This window comes from Drosophila miranda, chromosome 4 (assembly GCF_003369915.1).
Source record: "Drosophila miranda strain MSH22 chromosome 4, D.miranda_PacBio2.1, whole genome shotgun sequence".
NCBI lineage: Eukaryota > Metazoa > Arthropoda > Insecta > Diptera > Drosophilidae > Drosophila > Drosophila miranda.
Window position 1 is genome coordinate 26607198 of NC_046677.1, and position 13094 is coordinate 26620291.

The window sequence follows — 13094 nt, forward strand, 5'->3', positions numbered from 1 at the left end:
AGCTATCTATCAAAATTCATCATGATCCTAACCTAATTTTAGTTAGAATTCGTTCTTGTAGTATGTCAGGTATCCTTTAGTCTGAATCTCCCCCTATAAATATCCTAACTTGTTTATTCTCTGTTCTCGAGTGAAGTTTTCTTCTTTTTTTTTTGCTTTGCTTTGCTCTAAATGAGGCATCACGGCTTCACGCGCCTGTTTGCCTTCCAAATCCCAGCTACGCTTCATTTGAACTTTCCCCCGTAACCCCTCTGTCACTCTCCCTCTCTCTCTCTCCACTAGTCTATGCCACTGGCACTCGTAAAAGCAGAGCTTGCTGAATGAATAATTGAGGAGAGAGATTTGTAAGCGTGTTTAGAGGGATTGCTTAATTATTTAGTAACCATTCGTCCAGTGGCTGCCAAACTGTTTTCACTGCTCGCTCTCTCTCTCTCCCTCTCTGTCTCTCTCGGTGGAACGTTCAGCATAAATTATGCCAACAGAAAACCAGAAAAACCAGTAAATAAAAAAAAGAAATACTCAAATAAAATCCGAATTTTACCTCCATTGTGTAATTTTCAATTTATCCTAACGAGTTCCGCTCCCATTATCCCCATTACCTTCTCCACCCACCCCCCACCCTTGTTCCATCCATCAGCAGTTTAGAAAATATTCGGAAATTGGCCTGGCTAACCATTTTTGATATACGATATGTAAATATTCTGACACGAATGTGTGCGCCAAATCCATTGACAAATAAAGTGTTTTTGCTGTGGAGGCACAAAATTTCAATGCATAAAAAATGCATTCGCATTCGCATTGGCATTGGCATCGGCATCTATTAATAAACGAATTTTGTGTGCGTTCTATTTGCATATTTTATTTGAAGAGAACGCGCTCCAAATACAGTTCAATACAATCCAAATTTCATGTACTGCGGGGGGGTACAGAGACAGGGAGGGAGGTGTGATGAGCGGTAATGGATAGTTATTTAACTTGTGGTTGGGATTTAGAGTGTGTTTAAGGGTAAACCAGCCAGGAATCGAATTTAGACTTTGAGTTGCAGGTAACACGGTTTTTATTCGAACTCTGGTTCGTCTCTGCCTCGACAATTCCTCTGAAAGCTGAGTCGGTCCCTAGAATCCAACAACAATGCACACAGGCATAGAAAATGCTTGACTTTCGGTCCCAGGAAGCAAAAAAAAAAAAACAAAATACACAGCCTGTGGTGACTGTAAACCTATTTTTACACTATAATTTTAACTTTTACATTTATTTCCGTATTTATTGGTCAGCTATTTTTGCCATTCACACTATTTGTAGCAGTATTCACACGTAAATCAAGTCGTTTTGGGTTGTAACAGAACTCAGTTTCACTTCCAAGCGATGAATATTCGGCAAACCCATTTTCTTTCACAGAAATGTTACCAATATTCATAAAACAGCAACCTCTTTTATGCAAATGGCCATCGAATTCGTACGAAACAAAATTTGTTTTCCTTCCTTCCATATTTCAAAGATACCAATTTTAATTGAATTGTTGAACAATTTCTAGATTTATTTCCCACAAATCATCTCACATTTTTACACCAAAACCCCAACCCATAAATACTGTGAGTCTTAAATTCTTTAAACAAAAGTCAGGCCAAAAATAAATTCTTTAAAAATCTATATGTATTTTGTATTCACACTTCAGAGCTTCCTTTCACAAGCAATTTTCTCAGGCTGGACAAAAAAGAGACAGGGAGAGAGAGAAAGAGAGGGGGAGAGAGAGTTTGAATCATTTGGCCCTGTCAAAAGGAATTTTTTTGTTGTATGTCTTGCATTGCATCCACTTATGCTCCAATTTATATGCTTTCACATTCTTTTGACCGGCAATTTTCGTAGTGTTAAATAAATGTTTCTTGCAACAAAAGCGTACACTTTTTTGCCCCTCCCCTCCACCGCCCACCCCCCATTCCCACAGGAGCTGGACGCCACTGGACGGCGGCGGACTCGTGTCTGGCACATTTTGCCATTGAAATGCAAATGAAATTGAATTGTTAATTTCAAATAGAAAATCCATGCGGGGCCATTCATTCAATATTGAATGTGCTCTCGCAATAAATGTAATGACTGGCACAGTTTTTTCCTCTTTTCCTCTTTTCTCTTTGCCCTCCCATGGCCGAAAGCCCAAAAATTGGCAAGCAAACAAATTTCTGTAGGAAACGTGGTCCATTATTTTTTCGGTCATGACAGTACGAGCGCGCCAGCGACTGCAAGGATTTCCAAATTTCCAAATATGTGGCAGATATGCATATAGAATATGACATTTCCGTTTCCGCCTGTCGTAGGAAATGCTCGGGAATCAATTTACATGCGCGAATAATATATGTATATTTTTCATAATTTTAGAGCGCAATTCGATTAAAAAAGTGTAATAATATTTGGCATTAATTTGCGAAAAAGAAAGAGTGCAAAATCGAGTCAAATGTCGGGTAATGACGGGCATCTAATGTGGTTTTTGGGATGTTTTCGGATGGATCTAAAATGTATGAATAAATTTTAGAAAAATTCTCAAAGTTTCTCCTAACGAAATCAAAAGGAAAGTACTCAATGGTGAGTGTTTTTTTTTTTTTTTAAATGTACTCCCAAAAAGCCCATGCTTTCAGGGGTCCGTCTTCTAAGCCTTGCCAAAGACTGGAATTGTTGTTGGACTCTGGGGACCGATGCATCAGCCCAAGACAGAGAAGACGAGCAGAAAAAGAGGAGTAGAAACGATAGGCCCGCACGAGCCCCTCTGTCGCCGAGGGGAAGCATCAATCTCGCCATAGAACACCTTTTTAGTGCCTCTTGCAACATCTTGGTAGAAGAGAGAGTGTGTTCCACCGCTGGTAAATTCTTGGGAACTATACTTTGTTCATATTTTGACCATATCCCCGACAATCCTTGCCTTTATTGACCTGCCTGCCCCTTTAGACCTTTGTTTGTGAGTCCCTCAATGAAATAGTTGTACAAATAATTTCTTTTAAAAATAAAACTTTCAACCTGTTTGACCCTTGGTTCTGCCTTCACACACACACACAACACTCCATAACCCTATTAACCCCCCTCTAACCCGTGGAAAACCCCAAACGTTCGTTTTTCTCTGTGTCAGAACTAAACGCTGTCTGAACGTCGTCGTTGAACACGTTGACAAAGGTCATGGAGGTGTCCCTCTTTCGACTCTGGCCCAGTGACCCTACCCCATCCTCTTTCTCTCACCTGTCAAAGGAGGGGGGGGGGGGGGGGGAGTCACACAGTCAGTGCCAAAAGGGTGTGATTATGCCGCTGACACCTGACACCTTCTCTTCCATATATGACTTTTCCAGGCACTTTTCCGAGTGTGTGTGTGTGCGGTCAGAATGCTGCTGGAACCCCGAAAAGTGTTATGGGGAAAATATTGTGTAGCATACTTTGTGGCGTCTGTTGTCCACGCTTTTCTCTCGTTGGGGCTTCTGTTTCAATTCGTTTCTCTTTTTTTTTATATGTGTATGTGTGGGTGGCACCTATATATATATATTTGCTCTTTTTTTTGGTGGAGGTAGAACCCTTTTAGCACATGTCAAAGCATTTTGAACTTGTTGGCATTTCGTAACACTTTTTCCCGTGCACTTTTCTATGACTTCTCTGCAGGAGTGTGTGGTGGGGTGTAGTGGAAAACCGGTGAAAACCTTCGGCCCTAGCACTTGCTGATGTTTGTTATTTTTCAGGGGTGTGTGTGTGTGTGTGTTGTACTCTTGAAGAGGGTATGCCGGTTTTGGAGGTGCAGAAGGAGATATGTACCCATCCGAGAGAGGTATGCGGTATCTTAGGTGCCACAAAGGTGGATATATGAATATTTAGGAGTATTCTAGATTGATTTGGGTAAATCGAGTGCTTCTATTGTTTTCTTTGCTATCTTTTTCCTCAGATATTTGGTTGGTAAACGCCTTAAAGGTGTTTGTGGTACATAAGTGGAAAGATCTTAACACAAAATCAGCATAATATATAGCCGATTAGTGGTACTGGCACAAAATAACTCTTTTTGTGGGAAATTCTGCTTTCTTGTGCCATAAATTGAATTTAATCGTAATCATAATGTATCATAATAGGACAGCTTTAACTCAAAGATTACATAGGATATGTAGGTCTATAAATCGTCCAAATTTTGGTGGAAAAAACATTGCCCAGTATAATATAAAATGGTAAAAAAATCCCATGAAAGGTCATGGTTCAACCCATTCATTGCAATTGATAAATAATTATAATTAATTAATTATAAAATAATTATAAATAATTATTTAGGATATCGACGCTGCAAATCCAGTCACCAAATCCTTATATTTAAATTTTTTAAATATATTTTCGGTGTTTATTGCAAATTCTAAGTACAACCTAATTTTTGTCTAGGGCAAACTGCATTCATTGATGTGATTCCATCGAAATAAACCTTCAGAATCACCACTGATTGTTGGCATTCCCATTCAATTTGATTTGTTTATTGTTTTCTTGGAATTCTTTTCTTTGGTAATACTCGTATCTCTGTCTGTAAGAGTATCCAAAGTTTCTTTACACCAAAAGCGGTTTCAGCCTTTTCTTTTGCTTTTTGTTCTTCTCAGTGTTTTGTTGTTGTTTTTTTGTTGTTGTTGCTGTTTGGGGTCTGCTTTCAAAATGCCATTTAGTAGAAAATTCAATAGAGCTTTGATTTTGTTTCGTTGATTTTCGCAAAGTGCTAACCAAACTGTGGGGGGTAACGGGGCACCCCCCTAACCGCTAACCGTTAACCCTAGACCCCTGCTACTCCTCCATCTGCCAAGGGGTTTCGCCTTCTCCTCTTGCTGGGGTGTTTCTCCCCACTTCTCTTGCTAGTGGGTTTCCCTCCATCTCCTCTTCTTATGGGGTTTACCCCAATCCTCTCCTCCTTCTAGGGGCTTTCCCCCACTCTCCTCTCCGCAGAGGTTTTCCCATTTTCACTCAAATCGATTTGGCCGCCGTTCGTTTTTGTTGATTTTTCGTTGCGTTTTTGTTTAGCGGCGGAGGGTGCGGGGCGTGGGGAGGGGCGAAAATCAAACTGTTAATTTGCGCTTTTGTCTGACTCTCCCACCTGGTCAAAAGCACTTTGCCACGCCCCCCTATATCCACAATGAGGGCCGCCTGGGCCTGGGCCTGGGCCTCGGCCTCGGCTTCTCCTCCTCGCATTTGTTTGTTGTTTGTTTTTGGGGTTAGCTCTTGGCGGGCCTCTCTCTCGCTCTCTCTCTCTTTTTGTTATTTTCTGCGGCTGGAAATTAATGTTTGTCTAAAGGATTTAATAAGTAAATGATTTTCCATTTTCCATTTGGGCCTAACGCTTTTTTTCCCCTCCATTGAATGTGCCTGTCCGTGGGTGGAGGGTTTTTCCAGCATCAACATCATCAATTTAAATTGGAAATTGGAAAAAAAAAGGAACAGCCTCGGCCTCAGCTTCAGTTTCAGCTTTGAATTTGGTGCGAATATTCCTTTGGCATAGAAGTGGCATGTAAATATTTTTTTGAAAAAGATTTGAAGGCTAGATTCAATGCGGAAATTGGTGAAAAGAGTTGGAGATTGTGGAATTTTGATAAGCGGGGAGCCACGTTACTAGGGGATTTTGAATAAAAGGTGGTTTTTGGAATAGAAATAGAGCTAGTGGGTGGATAAAAGTCGAAATATACCACAAATGGGTGAGTATTTTCCGAATAATTGGCACCAAAAATACTCAGAAATATTCGAATAATCGATTTCTAAAGAAAAAACACTCGAATGAAGATACAATCTGTAATCAACACATTTTTCTATAAAATATATAAATTTACCCCCCGAAGAATTTTGTTTTAATTTAATGTTCATTTTCGTAGATCTTTGTTTAAATGCAAATTGGGATTAAAATTTCCAAAAAGAGCAATAAATGTAACACAAAAATTACACATAAAATAGAAAATATGAAATAATCTCCAGCCATTGGTTTTGCTCAAAGAAAATCCTTATGGATTACTTAGTTTATCAATTGAGATATTTCAGAAAATCAAACGAGGGGGAACGTTGTGAGTTGCTGCGGACACCGCAACTCTACAGTTATACCCGATACTAAGTCAGTATGGCTCTCCTCCGGCAGACGCAGCTAATATTAAACGACACGACAAAGAGTGCGTGCGAGAGAGACAGAAAATCAGTCTGAGCGTGACGTCGGGCGCTGCGTAGCCAGTGCAAATTGATTTGTTCCTTTTGGCTATAAAAATTATCTGATCTGGTCCAGATTCAGCAATCTGATAGATATGGTCATTATCTATGATTCTGCGTGTTTAGTTTTCTCGAATGTGCAATATTGTGGATGCAACAAATTTTCGTCCTTTGTGTGGGTGGAAGGGGGTGGGGCGAAATTTTGAGATACACGTTTTATAGTAAGATCTAACAGGAGTGCGGATACCAAATTTGGTTACTCTAGCCTTAATAGTCTCTGAGATTTTTGAATATCCCCAGATTTTCGTCCTTTGCGGGGGCGGAAGGGGGTGTGGCGAAATTTTGAAACAAACTCGTCTCGGTCCGATATATTAGGAGTGTGGATACCAAATTTGGTTGCTCTAGCTTTTATAGTCTCTGAGATCTAGGCGCTAATGTTTTACTCTAAGGAAAGCCGCCTATGCTACGTGTGTGTTAGAGAGAGACAGGGCGAGAAAAAATGAAATTGTTTTCTTGATGCTGGCTATAATAATAATACGATCCAATTCAGATTCCGCAGTCTTAAAGATATGGTCATTCTCTACAATTCTACGTTTTTGGTTTTCTCATATCTTTAAAATTGTGGATGCCACAGATTTTCGTCCTTTGTGGGGGCGGAAGTGGGCGGGGCGAAGTTTTGAAATATTTTTGTAGCAGTGACATATCACAGAAGTCTGGATCCAAAACATCGTTGCTCTAGCTCTTATAGTCTTTGAGCACTAGGCGCTGAAGGGGACGGACAGACGGACGGACGGACAGACGGACAGACGGACAGACGGACAGACAGACAGACAGACAGACAGACAGACAGACAGGGCCCAATCGACTCGGCTATTGATGCTGATCAAGAATATATATACTTTATGGGGTCGGAAACGATTCCTTCTGGACGTTACACACATCCACTTTTACCACAAATCTAATATACCCCAATACTCATTTTGAGTATCGGGTATAAAAATTAGTTAAATGCTTTATATGTTTTTTTTCTGCGTGGCCGTATATTCGGTCTTTTTTGCAAGAGTTGCCATACGGCCTATTTCTAACCTTAAAAAATATAAATATAAAAAATATTTTCGAAAAGTGGAGTAAACTTATTTGAAAAATTCTTTGGATTTGCTTGGGGGTTTTCGGGGTCAATAATTACGCATTTAAAGTTTGTTTTAAAAAATTCAATATGGCGGATCCAATAAGGCCGTATTCTCTTAAAACGAATAACTCCCCGACCTTGCTACATCTATATCTACATCTACATCTACATACATGTTACTCGTTTAAATAGATCTTTTGAAGAGAAAAGAACTCGATACAAATCGAAACTGACAGAAAACTGACATCCAATTGGTAAACAGCGACCCCAAAAACCCCCGATTGACGAGTTTCCAGCAATTTCGATGAATTTCTTAGATACATTTGTAATTTTTTTTGAGGTTAGAAAATAAACCCGACGTGATTGAACAAATCTGACCTTGAATTCGTGTTTAGGCCCCCAAAATAGATGGGGCTATGATGCTCTGATCAGCCGCGCACGAAACTCTTTTTTTTGTGGGGCTGTAAAATCCACTAGGGATGCCATATGGGCCGATAGTGGTCACAATGGGGCTGCCATACTGACCGATAGGGGCTATCGCACCACAAAATGGCAATCATCAGACAATCGATGCTTTTTACGTAAAATTGCACTAAATTTCACCTTTTCGATTGCTAGCTTTGGCGTGGGCTAAATAAGAAAAAAGATTTTTTGAACTTTTACGTGGAAAAAAAAAGCATCAAAATGGTGGACTACAGCAAGTGGAAAGACATTGATATTTCGGATGCTGAGGACGACGAGGAGCCGAAAATTAATAACGAGGCCCTATTCCTCTGGCGTGAGCAGGAATGGGTGGAGCGTCTGGAGGTATTGGTCAGGGGCGAGGAGGACATTAAAGAGAAACGAAAGAGCATCGACGCTCGCCTCGTGGATATCAAGGAGCGCATCAGCGCAAAAGATGGCGATGAAGTCGCCCTCAAGAAGGAGCTGGAAAAAGTCGAGAAGGAGGGCAAGAAACTTGATCGCGTGGAGAACGACATGATGCTGAAGGAGAAAAAGGCATGGGATGTGGACAAAATCGACAAGTCGTTCTTCGAGAAGATCGGGATCACTAAGAGTGCCGGTCGCAAGCCAGACGAGGAGCTTTCCTTGGAGGAGTTCGAGGAGTTCGTCAAGGAGAACGAGGAGCTGTGCAAACAATACGGAATGCTGCGCAAATACGAGGACTCCAAGCGCTTCCTAGAAGAGCACCAGCAGTTGGTCTGCGAGGAGACGTGCTGCTATCTGACGAATTGGTGCATCGACCTGGAGGTGGAGAAGAAGCACGAGCTGGTGGATCATTTGGCCCATCAGTGCGTCTGCATGCAGTACATCCTCGAGCTGGGCGAGCGCCTGGGTGTAGATCCGCGGGCCTGTGTCAGCTCGTTCTTTTCAAGGACCCAGCTATGCTTGCCCGAGTACCTCTATCACTTCGAGAACGATGTCAAGGAGTACAAGAAACGCGTCCAAGATGAAGCACAGGAAAAGATTCAGGCGGCCAAGGCGAAGGTGCAAGATGTGCAAAGCCGCTTGGGTCCCGGCGGGCTGGACCCACTTGAGGTCTATGAATCCCTGCCCGAAGAGGTGCAGGCCGGCTTCACGACTTGCGACACAGAGCTGTTGGTAAAGCTCTTCGACGCAATGCCATGGGAAGTGGCCAATTATCATCATCAACGTTGCTTAGCCTCGGGTCTATGGCTCCTAAAGGATGCAGACGGGGCCGCTGGGAAAGACGCTGCTGCTACAAATGCTGCTGCAGCTGATGCTACAGCCGCTGCCACAACTGCTGATACAACTGCTGCTGCAGCCGCTGCCACAGCTGCTGCCACAACTGCTGCTACAGCTGATTCTTCAGCCGCTGCCTCAGCTGATGCTATAACTACTGCTACAGCCGCTGCCACAGCTGCTGCTGACGATGCCAAGGAGGAGCCCATCTACACTGGCGTCAGCACCGAAGATCTTGACTGATTGCCTGCGGCGAATCATTGCCGGTGCCATCTTCGCTAGAAGTCTAATCCTAATTTCCGGTCCCCGGCACACACACACACATACAATAAATATAATAAACAGATTCAATCATCCGAAGCCTTCTAAGTTCAGTTTTTCGGTATATGATTTGAAAAAAGTCAGCTAAATTCTCAGTAAACAAATGTTAAAATATTTGAATTACAATAAATTAATCAATTAATAATTTGTTGGGTTTTTTTTATTATTATAAACCTACATTTTTAGAGCTGGTTCAAGGGGTCACATCGATAAGACGAAGAGGCGTAACGCTATTGAATTAGAAATAAAATCTAACGAGGGGGAACGTTGTGAGTTGCTGCGGACACCGCAACTCTACAGTTATACCCGATACTAAGTCAGTATGGCTCTCCTCCGGCAGACGCAGCTAATATTAAACGACACGACAAAGAGTGCGTGCGAGAGAGACAGAAAATCAGTCTGAGCGTGACGTCGGGCGCTGCGTAGCCAGTGCAAATTGATTTGTTCCTTTTGGCTATAAAAATGATCTGATCTGGTCCAGATTCAGCAATCTGATAGATATGGTCATTATCTATGATTCTGCGTGTTTAGTTTTCTCGAATGTGCAATATTGTGGATGCAACAGATTTTCGTCCTTTGTGTGGGTGGAAGGGGGTGGGGCGAAATTTTGAGATACACGTTTTATAGTAAGATCTAACAGGAGTGCGGATACCAAATTTGGTTACTCTAGCCTTAATAGTCTCTGAGAATTGTGGATGCCCCAGTTTTTCGTCGTTTGCGGGGGCGGAAGGTGGTGTGGCGAAATTTGGACACAAAACGGTCAAGGTCCGATATCACAGGAGTGTGGATACCAAATTTGGTTGCTATGGCTCTTATAGGTTCTGAGATCCTTGAACTCATATTTTGCAATTGGCAAAACCGACCATGAAACGTGTGTGTTAGAGAGAGACAGAGCGAGAAAGAATGAAATTGTTTTCTTGATTCTGGCTATAATAATTATACGATCTGGTTGAGATCTTACATTCTAAAACATATAGTCATCCTCTACGATTCTGCGTTTTTGGTTTTATCGTATCTTTAAAAATGTGGATGCCACAGATTTTCGTCCTTTGTGGGGGCGGAAGTGGGCGGGGCGAAGTTTTGAAATATTTTTGTAGCAGTGACATATCACAGAAGTCTGGATCCAAAACATCGTTGCTCTAGCTCTTATAGTCTTTGAGCACTAGGCGCTGAAGGGACTGGACAGACGGACGGACGGACGGACGGACAGACGGACAGACGGACAGACGGACAGACAGACAGGGCTCAATCGACTCGGCTATTGATGCTGATCAAGAATATATACTTTATGGGGTCGGAAACGATTCCTTCTGGACGTTACACACATCCACTTTTACCACAAATCTAATATACCCCAATACTCATTTTGAGTATCGGGTATGAAAACCACAAAAAGTAAGGGAGAGAGAGTGTGCGAGTGAGAGTGAAAGGTGGTGGCAAACCACATGCGAAACTTGGCCGCAAAATGTCTCTCCATCATCAATCTTTCACTCAAAATTTTACTTTATTTCGATGGCGCTCTCTCGACTATTAAAACATCTTATTAGATTTCTTTGATGGCAAAGTTTGTGGATGGGAACAGCACACGAGATGCTAGTTACTTTACTTTTTAATTACTTTTGTGCAAAATTCATTTATCACTTTTATCCCAGACTCAAACTCAGCTCCGAGGCACTTCTAGCCAGGACAAGAGAAAGATCTATGCGAAGGGCCATTTTTCACCAGCAAACTTTTCACACATATAGAAATGTGGGGGGGGGGGGGAGGGAGGGAAAATTGAACGCCCTTTGCCCAGTCATCGGACAGCATTGGCAGCTACAAAATAAAACTGAAAAAAAAACCCCCCATGTGTGGGTGGAAAAAAGATAGGAAAAAAAAAACGTGAAAGTGGAAATTCAATGATGCCATTAATTGGCCAAAGTTTTCACTTATGCTCTGATTTTTGGTAACCACCCAAAACCCCCCCCCCCCCCCCCCCCCCCCCCCCCCCCCCCCTTTCACTCCACTTTTCCCACTTTTTTCTTGCGGGGGGTGGGGCAAAAACTGTGCCAGGAAGTACGAATGTTGGTGGCTACCGAAAAAAATTTACGATTGCCCCCACCCCCTCCCCCAACGCTGCGAGCCAAATTGCATGAAATCAGTTTAGGTCCGTGGGAAACACGCCTCCTGCAGCCGTACCCGTACCCCTACCCGTATACGCCACCGACACGTGCTTGCATCATCCATGGGGATTGTGGCACGCCTCCTTTGTACAGCTGCTTGGGTAATTTATCTTGCAACTAAACGTTTCCGGGAATACTACTACATATGTGAGCGTCGAGATGGGCCACGGCACTGCATTGGTCTGGGTTCTGGACTCCATTCTGGTCTGGGGTCTGGGGTCGTGGGGTTTTCGGGAAGCCAGTTTTCCATAAATTTTTGCATGAAAAATGGCCGCGTCATTAGGCGTTGACATGCCGTAAACAGAAATTTTGTGTCCAAACAAAAAAAAAATCTAGGAAAAAAGTAGGGCTCGAAAACGAAGTGCTGGATACCCTAGAAGATCTATTGGTCTAGGGGGAAAGACTCGATATAGTACATGGATTGGGATAGGAATTAGTGAACACTTTAAAGGGATTTTTTGGTATTGGTATATATTCTTTGGTCCTGGGGGAACCAGTAGACGATGGTTTTGACCTTCTCTCAGGAGAAAATTGAGAGATATCGTGGTCTCCTTCTCCCAAAGAAAGGATTTCTAAGCAATCATATACTGCCTATAGAATAACCAACTAGTTCTTCCAACTTTTAGGACCAGTTTTCATGGAAGAGCAACCATCATATGATGGTTTTTATCTCTAGAGCAAACCTCTCCTCAAAATCACAGTATGTATGTCCCTGAAAGGGTTTTCAGACTCAAACTGTGTCCAACTTTTGGAACCGGCCCTCAGATTGATGACAGCCACTCAGAAGTTAGGGGGAAGATGGACGACCTCCTGGGCGCCCCAGGAGGAGCCTGGGGGGGGGGCTGCGGCTAGGTGCAGCGGCAGCCACTGCAATTTCAATCGATGGCTGCCTCTTGTTTTTGCCACACATTTTGTGCCATTTTTTTTTGTGCTCTGTTCGTACTTTTACTATTGAAAGTTTTGCCAAGTTGAAACTATTCTCCAGGACGGGCCATGTCGGGGCGCAAACCCTTCCCCCGCCTAACACTAATAGCCAAAACTTTAAATTGTTCCTACCGCGAGGCGGAGCAGGGCGTGGCGGAGCGGGGCGGAGCGGAGCGAGGCGGCCATATGAAAAGTCAACGGCACGGCATCTCCTGCTGCCAGGGACACAGAGCCACGAGAAAAATTTTCCAGAGAGTCGTTTATCTTCGAGCCCATAATGACAGTTTGGCAAAAGAGCCTGCCCGGGCCCGGGCTGCCTGGGCTTCCCGGGCTGCTGTGACAGTTTGGAGCGGGTTATGTGTGTGGGCCGGAGTGTGCTGCCGGCGAAGGAAAGGCTGCGCGTCCGTCCGCGAGTCGGCCAGGGCTAATGTTGATTGCGGCTTGACAGTTACCTGTGAAGCAGTTTGCGGGCAGGCGAAGGGGAGGGGTCACAGAGTTTTAATATAAGTCATTCGGTGCATAACGAAAATGATGCGGATTTGTTGTACAAAGCTCCTATTAGCTAATGACATTCGTTCGATTGATACAACAGGAAGGAAGAGGCAGTCGCCGTGGATGGAAATACATTGAAAAAATATCTACAGCAAACTTCACTAATTTGAGAGAGAGAGAAAAGGACC

General features: G+C 43.1%; 2 protein-coding genes across 4 annotated transcripts in view; one reads left to right on the forward strand and one right to left on the reverse strand.

The window, feature by feature from the left end:
* The window catches only part of LOC108162660, a 129312-nt gene that overhangs the window by 84235 nt on the left and 31983 nt on the right, over positions 1-13094 (reverse strand). The window lies entirely within an intron of this gene.
* Positions 7876-9422, forward strand: LOC117189093 (hsp90 co-chaperone Cdc37-like). The gene has a single exon (XM_033394084.1). It carries the CDS (start codon positions 7988-7990, stop codon positions 9248-9250), a length of 1263 nt encoding a protein of 420 aa, XP_033249975.1. The 5' UTR covers positions 7876-7987; the 3' UTR covers positions 9251-9422.

Coding starts and splice junctions, on each gene's coding strand:
- LOC117189093 (XM_033394084.1), top strand. CDS start 7,988: ATGGTGGACTACAGCAAGTGGAAAGACATTGATATTTCGGATGCTGAG.